The 13,822-nt window shown below is 40.7% G+C and overlaps 1 protein-coding gene across 5 annotated transcripts in view; it reads left to right on the forward strand.

Annotated features, from left to right (window-relative positions):
- Window positions 1-13,822, forward strand: part of VPS13D (vacuolar protein sorting 13 homolog D) — a 244,518-nt gene that overhangs the window by 127,581 nt on the left and 103,115 nt on the right. For all 5 annotated transcript variants that reach the window (XM_060014644.1, XM_069540755.1, XM_060014636.1 and 2 more), the window contains 6 exons: window positions 1,867-1,975; window positions 4,150-4,329; window positions 6,260-6,376; window positions 7,206-7,355; window positions 11,941-12,090; window positions 13,051-13,147. In XM_060014644.1, the coding sequence (XP_059870627.1) occupies window positions 1,867-1,975; window positions 4,150-4,329; window positions 6,260-6,376; window positions 7,206-7,355; window positions 11,941-12,090; window positions 13,051-13,147 (803 nt within the window). The remainder of the gene's footprint in view (window positions 1-1,866; window positions 1,976-4,149; window positions 4,330-6,259; window positions 6,377-7,205; window positions 7,356-11,940; window positions 12,091-13,050; window positions 13,148-13,822) is intronic.

Below are 13,822 nucleotides of genomic sequence, written 5' to 3' on the forward strand. Positions count from 1 at the left end.
CACTGCTTTCAAATTCAGACTCAGAAGGAATCTACACCAAAAAGCAGAGAGTCTATAAATGAAGTAAGAACTTGTATTTTTCTTCAATGACAGAAACCTGTTGTATTTCCAAACATGAGTATTGGGTTTCTGTTTTATGTTTTAAAGTCATTATGGAAATGTCCATGGAGATGTTAAAAAAAAAAAAAATCAAACTATAAGGTTATGTTATGAAACATGAATGTCTTTTCATCCAAACGTCTACCTACCCCTGCTCCCGAGAAGTGAACAGTTTGTTTTTTTAAATCTAAGAATTTTGTTAAATCCCTTGAAAACAGAAACAAATTATTAAGAGAATAATCAAATTGTTTTTATGACAAAGTGAGAGAGAGGCATGGACATATATACACTACCAAACGTAAGGTAGATAGCTAGTGGGAAGCAGCCGCATAGCACAGGGAGATCAGCTCGGTGCTTTGTGACCACCTAGAGGGGTGGGATAGGGAGGGTGGGAGGGAGGGAGACGCAAGAGGGAAGAGATATGGGAACGTATGTATATGTATAACTGATTCACTTTGTTATAAAGCAGAAACTAACACACCATTGTAAAGAAATTATACTCCAGTAAAGATGTAAAAAAAAAAAATGTTAATTTTCTTTATGAGCAAAGGACTAAAATCAACAGCAAGAAATTATTGGATCACTGCCTAGCTCATTTTCTATTGCTATTTGTCTGCTGCCTCTACTATCTTAATTACTTTTATTTGGTGCTTGTCAGAACCATCACTGTGAGAATTCATTTGGGACCTTAACTTTTAGATCACTGTGGGCAAGTTTCATCTCTTTTTAAAGACTGTGCATAAGGAGATGGCATGGAGGAGTGAGTGGATACACAGGGCTCTTCACAAACATGAGAACCTGCAGAAACCATTTATGACTGTCAACCCTTGTTCATCTAAGAAAATAGACTTTCTTTTATCCTCTAATCTTCCAAATGTGAATTACCCCTCTTTCCCTAAACTTTCTTTCTTTGGAGCTACAAAATAGAGTTGAAGCTCCCATCTCTTCTCCCTGCCAGTATTTCATCAGTGCTGATAAAGCTGTAGAGAAAAAACCTCCTTGAGTCTTCCACCATCTACAGACTTAGAAAACTGCTTGTGTAGCAGTGGAGCATAACCCACAGCTGGGAAAGAGCAGGACCTAGACACCAGGATCTGGAGTGGAAGGCAAAAGACCAGGGCTATTATTGTACTGGGGGCTGGGGATGGAGAGTCGGATTTATAAGTGATTTTTTTTTTCAGTTTGTTTAAAAAAATGTTCCATTATCTTTACAACAAGAATACATGTTTTTAAAGCCAGAAAAAAAAAATGTGTTTTTATGACTGACTACTTGGATTCAAATCAGCTCTTCAACTTTGAATAAGTTATTTTATTAGCCTTGCCTCAGTTTCTCCATGAAATCAGTGTGTTTTCAGTTAATACCTTGTTTACTTCCAAAATGACTTTAGATGACTTACAAGTTAAAACCCATTACAAAATAAAAGTATTTGGAAATAAAACAGAAAAGGATTTTTGAAAATATTTTAAAAAACCTTTCTTGTACTACATGACAGCTTGTCATTGTGAGAAAGCAAGAACGCCTGTTATACGTATTAAATTGTGAATCCTTAAAGTATTCATATTTGTGTCCTCATTGCTTTCCATTTTGTTTTATTCCTCCTTCCTCATTGAGAGATACCTAGCTGCCATAGGATTCAAGCTAACTGCCTGTTAGATTTTAAGGGCAGAGGATATTGGAAGGAAGAAGAGTAAAACCTCGATCCTGATACTCTCTACAGGCCTGAAATATTTGACTCACAGGACTTATTGCATTTTCCTTTCTTCTAGATACGAGCCGCTGATGCTAAGAAAGCCTGATCGTAGGCGAAGCACAACCCAGACGTGGAGTTTCCGAGAAGGGAAACTGACCTGTGGGTTACATGGGTTGGTTGTCCAGGTTAGTAGTTTTTGACATCCCCGGTTGCAGCAAGCAATGGTTGAGCCTTTTTTTTTTTTGAAACAAAGTCTTAATTAGGATATACATGAGATGTTGTTGAATGGGAAAAAAATAATTACAATGCAAATATGTATTATTTCATTTTAGTCAGGAAAACCATGAAACCTTGTGCATCTCTGCATATTTACATGGGAAATGTTATTGAAGGTGATACGTAAGAAATGTGTTAGGAATGGTTGCTTCTGAGTGATGGTTCTTATTTTTTTCCCTTGGCTTATCTGGATTTTTTTTCTTTGATGAGATAAATTACCTATGCAATTTTAAAAAGGAAGAAAGAAAGAAAAATGTCAGCTAAAAGCCCGCCACTAAGTTAGATGGATTAGTTTTAGACCTGTGAGGTTAAAACCATCTTTTATAAAGTGTTCTATGAGATGGTGAGTAATCTTCATGGGCTCTGCATGCCCCAGATTCTGTTTACTTCTGCATTCTCAGTGGTCCCCAAATAGACCTTTCATTGTTGTAGCAAATGTCGAAATGAAGGTTGCTGTTCAGTTTCCCCTGCCTTCAAGTCAGCCAGTCCACCCCATGAAAAACTCCCAGGTACTTTATAAGCAAATGTGTGTTTGGAAAGTTACCAGGAATTTGGATTTTCTCTCCTTCTGGCTTCAGGCCAGGAATGAGACCATGGATCTGAGATGAGTGAGTAGGAAGGTGTCTCAGAGGTTTGGGCATAGAGCAGAACAGCACGTGTGACTGCGTGTGCAGTTCTGCCTCAGCCTGGGACTTTACCCAAAAGGTAAACACTAGAGCATCAGGCCCAGAATCTAGAGAGCTCTTAGTGTGTTTGACCCTGGTGGAAACCAGGCTGTCCTTCCATAATGGGAGCTTGTTCTCCGGGGGAGCGAGCAGAACTGCAAGGAGCCTCTGACTGCTGTTTGGTGAGATTTATTTTCTTTATCTCTAGTGCCCTGAGCTTTTTTCATCAAAGACAAGCTGCTTACTTATATGAAGCACACATCTGGAATGGATTTGTGATTTTCAATTAGCAATGCAATTCAGACTTCTAGAGGCAAAAGAGGGCTTGTTATAATTGTTGGGTTCCGTGTCTGACCCTGACTTCTGGTTTGTTTCTAAAGCCCATGTAATTCCAATTCTCTTAGAGCATCCTGCCCAACCCACTGCCCCCCCCCCCCACCCAACCAAAAAAAAAAATCCCTTTCTGGTGTTTGTTGTTTCTTGAATCTACTTCATCATTTCTCTGAGTGACCCTGTAATAGCAGTATTCAGCAGAGCGGAATGTGTTTTGGTTAGGGAAATAAACTTGTTACAATCTTATCATTCTGAATAAAATAATTGAAGGCATTAAAACATTTTCTGACACTACCCTTATAAGGTTGTGTATGCACTTTCTTTCTAAACTTAAAATAGTTATAAAAGCTTTCTCTATGTTAAAGTCTGTCCTATAAACCCAGCTCAAAATTTCCTTTTCATTACTCACTATTTAAAAACTAACAGAGGGGGATCTAGACACTTTAGTTATTATCTTCTCTAGCCCTGTATTCACTCTCCCAAAGGCATCATCCTGCAGACGTCCGTTTTACTTGGGGCATATAGCAAGAAGGTACTTTTCTCCAAAGGCCCGAATAACTGGCTATCAGATGACATTCACATTTCCCTGTTTCATTTTAGAAGAGGCACCATATTTTGAATATTTGATTGTCCAGCCATATGCCTGTTTGGGGAGATTTTCAACTCCAGAATTTGCTTTTTATTGGAAAGCTCAGTGATAGTGATACTTTTTAAATTTTCAGAATGTTTCAGCTTTTGAAGCAAACCCTAGTGAGAATACTCAGAGAAATAGGGTTTTTGGTACTTTTTTTTTTTTTAAGCTTATCTTAATGACTAGAAGTTACTACTAAACTAATATACTGTATTCATGGAATTATCTTACCTTGAATTCCCTAAATTCATGTAGCATAACTTTCCATCTTGCCCAAGTAATCCTCCTGTTCTTTATCATCTGTAAAGCTGAAAAAACAGTAAATGCTTTGCTATATGTTGACCATGACCCTTCAGAAGAGAGTTTAAATCTGGTAACTTGTTTGAAATGACATATTAAATTGTCAAAGTCAGTGCCTTTGCCTTTTCTTACACATCTTTACTCTGTCCCGTAGGCCAAAGGAGGGCTTTCTGGTTTGTTTGACGGAGCTGAAGTTGTTCTTGGTCCGGACACATCCATGGAGCTTTTGGGGCCAGTTCCACCTGAACAACAATTTATTAACCAAAAAATGAGGCCTGGTTCTGGAATGTTGTCCATCAGGGTCATCCCAGATGGACCAACTAGAGCGCTCCAGGTGATGATTTATCGTAAGAACTGACCTGAGTCTCATTGTGCTCCCCCCGCCCCCACATGGTCGGTCATTCAGCAGATGTTTATTGAAGTATCTGTGCTGGGTGTGAGGATGGCGTGTCCTTATAAAGTGGGGATAAGACCTGCCTCACAAAGTTGTTATAAGAATCAGAGTATAAGTAAAATACAAGATGATTTTTAAAAAGTGTAAGAATTATTTCATAATAACTTATAAGGGAAAAGAATCTGAAAAAAAAGATAAATATGTATGTATCACTGGATCACTTTGCTGCACACTTGAAACTAACAGAACATTGTAAATCAACTATACTTCAATAATAATAAAAAAGAATGAGTAAAAAAAAAAGTGTAAGAATTAAAGAAGATGATGCCAAGAACAGTACATATTATTATCAGTCGTTATATATGTTTATTATATATTTAAATAATTGATATATTAATAACATTGACAACAGGGAGCTATATGAGGTCTCTAATCAGATAATTAACATGTTGTGTTATGAAAGTAGGAGTGGAGGGTGCTATGGGGAGTATCTAGAAAGGATTTGTATGCCCAGATTTGGAGACTGGCAGGGACTTTCTAAGAGAAGTAGCACTTAAGCTGAGATCTAAATGTTAACTGAAGGAAGTTAGCCAGATCAAGAAGGAAAGGTGGAGGGGCTGTGCCTTAAGAATGAGAGTATTCGCTCATGAGTTATTTACTGACCTGTTAGAGCCAGGCACAGTTCTAGGTACTGAACCTAGACTAGTGAACAAACAAAGTTCCCTGCCATCTTGGAGCTTACATTCTAGTGGGGTGGATAAACCATGAGCAATAAACAAAATAAGTAAATTATATGTATATGGGAAGTTACGTATCTCCATTGAAGGCCTGGAGATAAAGGAGAGTGATCCAAGTGGCACATAGAATATGCTAAGAAATAGGCAGGAGACCGAAGCAGGGGCCAGAACATGAAAAGCCTGATACATGCTAAGGATTTTGTGTTTTTTCTATGGCACCAAAGAGTCAGGGAGTGACACGATCAGAAATTTATTTTAACTTGCTCACTCTGGCTGCAGTGTGGAGAATTGGAGTGAAACTGGAGACAGAGAAAGGCCAGTTTGGCGGGATCTGGCTGAGAGGTTATGGTGACCCGAACTAGAATACATGGCAGGGAGGTGGACATGAGGAGGACGTTGGAGAGAAATGAATAGAAATGAAGGCTTGTTAGGGGGTAGAGTCAGTCAGACTTAGTGATTGCTCGAATGTGCGGATGGGAGAGAGGAAGGAGTCAAGAATGGCCTTCAGGATTTTGATTTGGGCAACAAGGAGGATGATAATCTCCATCACTAAGAGATGTACACAGAGCAGACTTCTGGGGGGAAATGAGGAGTTAAGTTTTGGACTCATTAAGTGTATGGTATCTACAGGAAGGTGTCCGGAAGTCAGTGTAAGTATGGGTCTGTAGCTCAGGGAGAGTTCTGTGCTGGAGATAATGGATTTATCAGGCATGGGGAATTAGAGTTAAGGAAAAAGAAAAGATGTTGATGTGTAACAGCAAATTCTCTGAGATAGTACACCGTAATCCACAATATCTCTTTAAAAAGCACCCTTCTCTTAAGGCAAAAAGTGAATGCCTGGATCCTGAGGTTTGCATGTTTTGACTTGAGCTATAATGCTAGATCACCTACAGATGCCTAACTCCCACTGTATGAAGCTCTCAAGGTCTACAGCTTGGTGTTAGTCATAGAGACTCAAGACCAAATTTGCTTCATTATTATATAAATCTTACCTTAGCAGTGCTTTGGAAACCATTAACTTCCATAGGATTATTGAGCATATAGTGACTTTGACTTACACAGTTGGTATGGAGTGGGTTTCGCAGTGGAAGTTTGAGCCCTCTTAGTAAGTACAGTGTTTTATTTGACCGCAGATAACAGATTTCTCCCAACGGAAAAGTGACCGTTCATCATACGAAGTGGATGAACTTCCTGTTACGGATCAAGAGCTGCAGAAATTAAAGAATCCAGACGCAGAGCAGGAATTGGAAGTACGTATTAGCTATTGCAGGGTCATTTCTTCATTACAAATTTGTTTAGAATTTTTCTCTTTGGTTTTCTTAGTTGAGACCTTCTCTTTTCTTTCTGACCTCTGTGACTTCTAAGTATCAGTGTTACTTCATAATATTTAATGTTATCACATCATGAATGTGTGAATATGTTACTTAAATGACAGCTCAGGTCAAATCAGAATGTAACGAATGTTGTTACAGTAAGATGAAAATAAAGAAAGCTAAATTATTTGAATTTAAATAGGAGTGAAGGTTGAGAATAAGCAAACTAGGTTTTATCTTTTTGGCCCCAGTTGACTCTGACATCTTCATTTCCCTGGCCCTGTTTGGGCATTGGAAAGAAGTGAAAAGTGTGGAAAGGAGCATGAGATAAGTGTGAAAAAGCACACTTATTCCATATTTATTCATATAGGTTATTTAAAAAAAACACCTATATGTAAAGCACTGTATTGGATGTTATAGAAGTTTGGTGAATAACTTAATAAGAGCTTGTCTCTCAAATAGGGACAAAGATTCTCAAATGATTATTTTCCTGTAATGAGATGCAGAATGTCATCAGTGCTCCGGTAGAGGTGTTATCATATCACTGTGGAGTTCTGGTTGGGGTGGGGAGTGTGCCTGGAGAGGAAGGCTTGTAGTGAGATGATGGAATTTGAGCCGTCAAGGTGAGTAATACAGCTCCTACGTGGTTTTCATCTGCTTAGAGGCAAAGTAGAGGGATTTAAAGCCATTTATTTCCTTGTCCTCTCCTGGCTACCTTGAGCTGTGTTTTAAACTGTCAGTGTGCCATATTTTGGTTTCCTTTCAGGTGCTTGTGAAGTTAGAAGGTGGAATTGGGTTGTCTTTAATTAATAAAGTCCCAGAAGAACTGGTCTTTGCAAGTCTTACGGGAATCAATGTGCACTACACGCAGCTGGCCGCCAGTCATATGCTAGAACTCAGCATACGGGATGTACAGGTGAGGGGGGGCGCTTAGGACTTGTTGATCTCCTTTTCTTCCTGCTGAACAGCCGACCAGATCAGTGTTTGATGTTCTAAAAACTTCAGTACTTTGGCACAAATTTCTTATGGTCTTCAGAAAATCGTTCTATGAAAAGAATCCTTTTACCTATATTTGTCTTACTAATTTTTCTGTAGAGCAGAATTCTGAATATAGCAGCTAGTCCATCAGTAACTTAGATAACTTGGTCAAGGTGGCATGGAGGAAGGTGACCCATGGTCCCTCATCTTGCCAATAGAGAAAACAGCGGAAATCATCTAACCATAATTTAGAGGAACTGAAGTTCACCATAGGGAGAAAAACAAGGGAAGTGGACTTGTGCTTCTGATCAAGGTGGAGTAACAGACCTGATTTACTTTCCTACCTGAAACACCCCCAAAATCCAGATCAAGTAAGGAGACAACCGATTCAAGACACTGGACATCAGGCAACAAAGGACAGTGATCCCTGAGAGGTGGGAAACAGAAGAGGTGAGCCCTGCAATCACCCCAGCTTGCTGCCGTGAAAAAGTTTCCAGGCCATGTCACCAGGCGGAGAGACTGAGACAGAACCCAGCAGAGTGGATGAGCTGAGCAGGGTTAAGAGTCCTAGGACCAAGGCAGCCAGGGTTCATAGGACAGCAGACCTGGGAGGAGCATGCTGCACAGAAAGAACTCTCAGGAGATCTGCAGAGGGCCCCGCAGATGGTCAGCAAAGGACAGATGAGAGGAACCTACCGTCCGAAAGGGTCATAGCACCGGTCACAGCACCGGCTGCTCACCACCAGCCACACTGGGAAAACTGATAATTATGGGACATTGGGAGGAGCCTTCCAGAAAGTCTTGGGCCTCCGTGGTGAGCTGTGTGCCCTAGGCTGAGCACTGCTCCAGACCTAGCTAACAAATCAGTCACACAGAAGGAAACTCTGAAAGAATCAAATCTGTTTCCAAGTAAATTAACCATGTCCCTGAACAACAAAGCTCAAGATTTAATGGAATACAGAAACATCCAGCACCCAGCAAAGCAAAAATCACAGTATGTGGCATCCTATCAGAAATTACCAGGTGTGCAAAGGGGTAGGAAGACACAGTATATAATGAGGAGCATAATCATTCAGAAGCAACCCAGAGCTGTTTGGATTTTCAGAGAAGGACATTAAAACTCATTGTAACTGTATTCTATTCTGCATGTTCAAAAAGTTTAGCAGAGACATGGACGATATAAAAATCTCAAATCAAACTTCTAGAGATTAAAATGGAATGGAAAAAACACTGGATTTGATCTGTAGCAGATGACACAGTGCAGAAAAAATGATTAGTGAACTTAAAGACATAACAAGAGAAACTGTCCAAATTGAAATACCCAAAGAAAAATAATCCAAGGGGGAAAAAACCCCACAAAAGAGACCAGCATCAGTGACCTATGAGAAAACTTCAGGCAATCTAATATATGGATAATTGGAGTCCCCAGAGGAGAGAGAGAGGAGGAGACAGGAAAAAAAAAAAATTGGAAGGAATTTTGTAATTATTATGTTTGTTAGAGGGTTTTGTTCTTGTTGTTAGGTAAATGTCTGCCTTTTTTCTTTTTTTAAAACATGAATAACTTTTAAAAGTCATGAATTAGGGACTTCCCTGGTGGTCCAGTGGTTAAGAATCCGCCTTCCAACAAAGGGGACGTGGGTTTGATCCCTGGTTGGGGAACTAAGATCCCACATTCCGAGGGGCAGCTAAGCCCGTGCACCCCAACTATTGAGCCGGCGTGCTCTATAGCTCGCGTGCCACAACTAGAGAGAAGCCCGTGCGCCGCAGTGAAGGATCCCGCATGCTGCAATGAAGATCCCATGTGCTGCAATTAAGACCCGATGCAGCCAAATAAATAAATAAATAAACATTAAAAAAAATTTAAAATCATGAATTAAATTCAATTTTATTTTTTTTAAAAAAAGATTTTGACCATAGATTTTCCAAACTTAATGAAAACTATAAACTCACAGAAGCAGCTCAAACACAAATCCACATTCACACCGTCCCCTGTGCCTTTCCCCTGCCCTGCCACACATACGACATGAAGGAAACTGTACCAAGGTACATCGTAATCAATTATTCAAAACCAGTGATAAAGCATCCAGATTAAAAAAGCCACGTTCCTCACAAGGAACAAAGGTGAGAATGACAGCCAGTTTCTTATTGGGAACAATGCAAGTGAGAATATGGTAAGCAACATCTTTAAAGTGTTGAAAGGAAAAAAAAACCTGCCAACCTAGAAGTCTGTGCCCAGCAAATATATCTTTCAAAAACAAGGGTGAATTAAAGGTGTTTTTAGACATTCAAAAGCTAAAAGGACTCATTTCCAGCAGATCCACACTACAAAAAAATGTTAAAGGATTATCATGCCAAAACCCCTTTTCAGAAGAATTTTTTCTTTCATCATATATCACAAATAGCAAAGAGTTCAGGCTAATGACATCCCATTTGTTTGAGGATAAAAAGTTAATATCTTGCCACCTCTATTTCTTTGTCTTTCTTTTTTGATCTTACGGAGAAGATCCAAGGAATCATTTGCTGTTCATTAATTTCATTGACTTTTTACTGTAATTAAAAAGATTTTTTTTTCCTGTAGTACCTCTTGATTTCATGTGTGCTGTAAATTGTAGAAAATAAATAGATTTGAGAGTTTACTATGATTACAGTGCTATGAGGAAGAATTTTTAAGAACAGAAGATACAGTCCCACCCTTAGGGAGTGTCTAAATCTAATTGAGAGACTAAAACAAGAATCAGAAATTCACAGTTAGTACACTTGTGTCAAATGTGTTTGGGGAAAGAACAAAGAAGAGGTCAGAATAAGGTGAGACTTTATTGTCATTTCTATTGGGTGTGACAGGTGATTCACTCACTGGGTGAATTCTAACTGAGTTATCATCTGTGTGCTGGGCATGGCACTGGGCTCTGGAGATACCACCATGACTCAAAAGATGAAGTTTCTGCTCTCTGAACTAACAGACTAGGGGAGAAGTCAGCCAATAAGTGAGCGAGCAAGCAAATAAATAATTCCAACTTGGGGTAACTGCTGTGAGAGAATAAAGAGGGATGCTGCTGCTTTAGGTAAGGTGGCCTAGGAGGGTCTTCCTGAGGAAGTGGGAGCTGAGCCGAACTTGGAAGAATAGAATGAGAAAACCAGAGAAAAGGTATACTATGGGGAAAATGTTCCGGAAAATTCTGAGGGAGGAGAGACTTGCCCATCTTTGAGAAACAATGGGGAGGCTTGTGTGCAGGCATGGTGGTGAGCCTGGAGGAGAGTGGTATGTAGTGAGACTGGATCAGGTGGGCCCTTGGAGGCTGTGCTGAGGAGTGCTGTCCTGTCCTAGGAGATAAGGGAAGCCACTGCAGCGTGTCCAGGAAGGAGGGACATGATTTGTGTTTTTGAAAGATCATTTTGGCTGCTGTATAGAGAGCACATGGTAGGAGGCAAGAATGGAAGTAAGAAGAAGTGCTCTAGGTCCCTTGCCCTTCTCTCTGCACCTTGAAAGCCAACAGAAGGACCATCTGCAGCGACTGTACAAAATGGTTCTGTGGGAACCCATGTGATACAATGGAAAGGTCAAGGGCTTGATGCTCGAAATACCTGCATTTGAATCCCAACTCTCCTACTTACTATTATACCTTGTGAATATAATAGTAGTAATAGTGTGGGCAAGTAGTTTAACTTCTCTAAGCTTCTGTTTTCTTGTTTGTAAAATGGGGAGGAATAACAATTAACCTTTAGGGTTGTAGTGAGGAATGTGTTAGGTGATGTGTAGGAAGTATGCTTAGGGGTACCCGACACATGTTCTCTCCTCTTTCCTCTTCCTAGTGTGGGCCTTTAGGGTAAAGCAAAGTAAAGATGCTTGCTTCCTGCCGTGAGCCTCTGGATGTCCATAAACTTACCTGAGTGTGGAGAGTGTGTTCTCGGTGATGGTGCTGATGTGGGGGATGAATAGAGCAGTCCCTGGTGCCACTGCTTTCGTCGCTCCATTCCTAGAAGGGAGTTGACTTTAGGATGGGCAACTGTGCCCATTTGGTAGCCATCTGCTACTGATTCTCTCGTTTGAGTTCTTCAGGGAATTTGGAGCAAGAGAAGCATTGATAGCCTAGTGGTTGAGAACGTTCGCTTTGGGGACAGAGAGAAGTGGAGTCAAGTTCTCATTCTGTCACTGACTAGGTGTACAACCTTAGGCAGGGGACTCTCTTCTCAGCTTCTTTGTCTGTGACATGAGGACAGTGATGATCCCCAGGAGGTTGTGGTGAGGATGCAGCAGAGCCCTGAGTTTGGTAACTTGGACAGGCTGGCCGTTGTGGGACTTGATGAGACAATGCTTGTGAGGGGACCAGCTCGGTGCGTGGCACACAGCACTCACCAAATAAAGTACAGCTCCTAACTATTGCTATTATTGTTGCTGGTTTTAGTGAGAATATATTTTTCCAAAAGTACTTTCTGAATGACCTGCATATTGTGAGACCTAGTTAAAGGTAAAAATGAAAACTGAGCAATTTGTCTGTCTTTGTTGCTGCTTTTTCATGTCCTAGGTGGACAATCAGCTCCTTGGCACCACGCAGCCCTTCATGCTCTTTGTGACTCCACTGAGCAATGAGAATGAGGTCATTGAGACAGGCCCTGCTGTGCAAGTGAACACGGTGAAGTTCCCCAGTAAGAGTGCGCTGACCAACATCTACAAGGTAGGCTGGTGGGCTTGATTTGTCCTCTCGCAGCCAAGGCTCAGAGCAGCAGTTCAGGCTGTGGATGGAAATAGTCCAGTGGGGGTAAGGCACTAAGCGACTCGATACATTGTGTAGCGGAATTGATGGAAACTCCTCTTAAAACTTCAGATTCTCAGTTGTGTTGTCGATGATTCAGCGGGCAATAGTACTGAATCCAGAGGGGCCAGAGTCTGTATTCGTCAGCGTGAAGTCTCTGCAGGAAAGTATAGCATCTTCTAGATTGGTTGTGACCAGGCATGATCTCGATATGTTATTAAAATAATAATCCAAAAATTAGCACACAACATTGTAAATCAACTATACTTCAATAAAATAAATTTAAAAAATAATAATCCAAGACTACTGGAAAAGGGATAGGAGGAGGGACCTGACCTTGGGACAGGCATCCTCCTCTGTAAGCTGCCACACTATTTACTAAAAGCAGATCATTCAGAAGTGATAAACTTTCTTTCCTGGAGAAGTCTTCATGTACAGGCTAGTGTTACACCACCAAATTCTGGAAAAGTGGGAGCTAAGACGTTGCTTCTCATATTTCTGGTCCTTTGTCACCAGCGCCAGTGGGGTCAAGCCTGCCTGTGGCCCTCAAATTCACAAGCCCAGTTCTGCTCCTTAAACTAGCTGCTGTCCATGTGAGCTCAGTACCATATACCACAGTGCATCGGAAAGTATAATCCTGACTAACCAGACACAGATGCCCTGGGAACCAAGCAATAGGATGGTGAATCGTCTACTAAACATCTTCTGGAATTTTTGATTCATTATAACAATGTAGAGAGAGATGAGCCAGAAAAAATTTGGCAGTATGATTATGAAATCACATAAGTAAAGAGACCACGCCATATCACAGGGGCCTTCTTAGGGCGCGGATGAGAGTTCCTCTGGCATTCGCACTGTAAATCAGAATTTCTTTATCTCTAGCATCTGATGGTCACGGCTCAGAGATTCACGGTACAAATTGAGGAGAAACTGCTCCTCAAGCTGCTGAGTTTCTTTGGCTACGATCAGGCAGAATCAGGTAATGTTGAATGTTCTAGGTGTGTATCTGGGAATTGGCCCAAGGGTGGCATTTTTTAGTCTGCTTGTGAAAATAGGTGGCCTCTGAATGCCTGGCAAGCTCCCTATCCACTTCATAGTCTGAGCTGGGAAGCTAAGGTTTGTGGTTCAGTTCTCTTTCTAAGTATTGCTTGTTGACAGGTATTGAGGTGTATCTGTGTACGAAAGAAGCTGCTCCAAGGGTCTCTGGTGTCCCAGCATACCCAGGGGCAAGCTTTTGGGAAGCAGTATATTGTTCCTCTTTGTTTCATGTTTTTTGACTCATCTGCTTTAAGATGGCAGAAATGATGTTAGTCATTTAGCAAACCACTTTGTTTCCTAACCTTTGTTTATTAAACAGATTCAGGGCCAAGAATCAGAAATCCCTTCGGCAGTTCCTTTGGTTTAGCTGAGGAAAAAAATTGGCTAGCCTCAACTCCTTAACTTTTTTTCACATCCATACCCTTATGCCTTAATGTAATTACAAAGGTTTCTTGTTACTTTTCTCTTCTTTGGAGAGGGGAGTAGGATAAGCTTTTGAAAGACCTAAATTTTCCAGCAGTGCCACAGAAATTATGTAGCTGTCGTCTCTTTATTTTAGATCCCTCATCATGGCCTTTGCTAGACTGTATATACAGCTTAGAAAGAAGTCAGTAAT

This window comes from Delphinus delphis, chromosome 1 (genome assembly GCF_949987515.2).
Source record: "Delphinus delphis chromosome 1, mDelDel1.2, whole genome shotgun sequence".
NCBI lineage: Eukaryota > Metazoa > Chordata > Mammalia > Artiodactyla > Delphinidae > Delphinus > Delphinus delphis.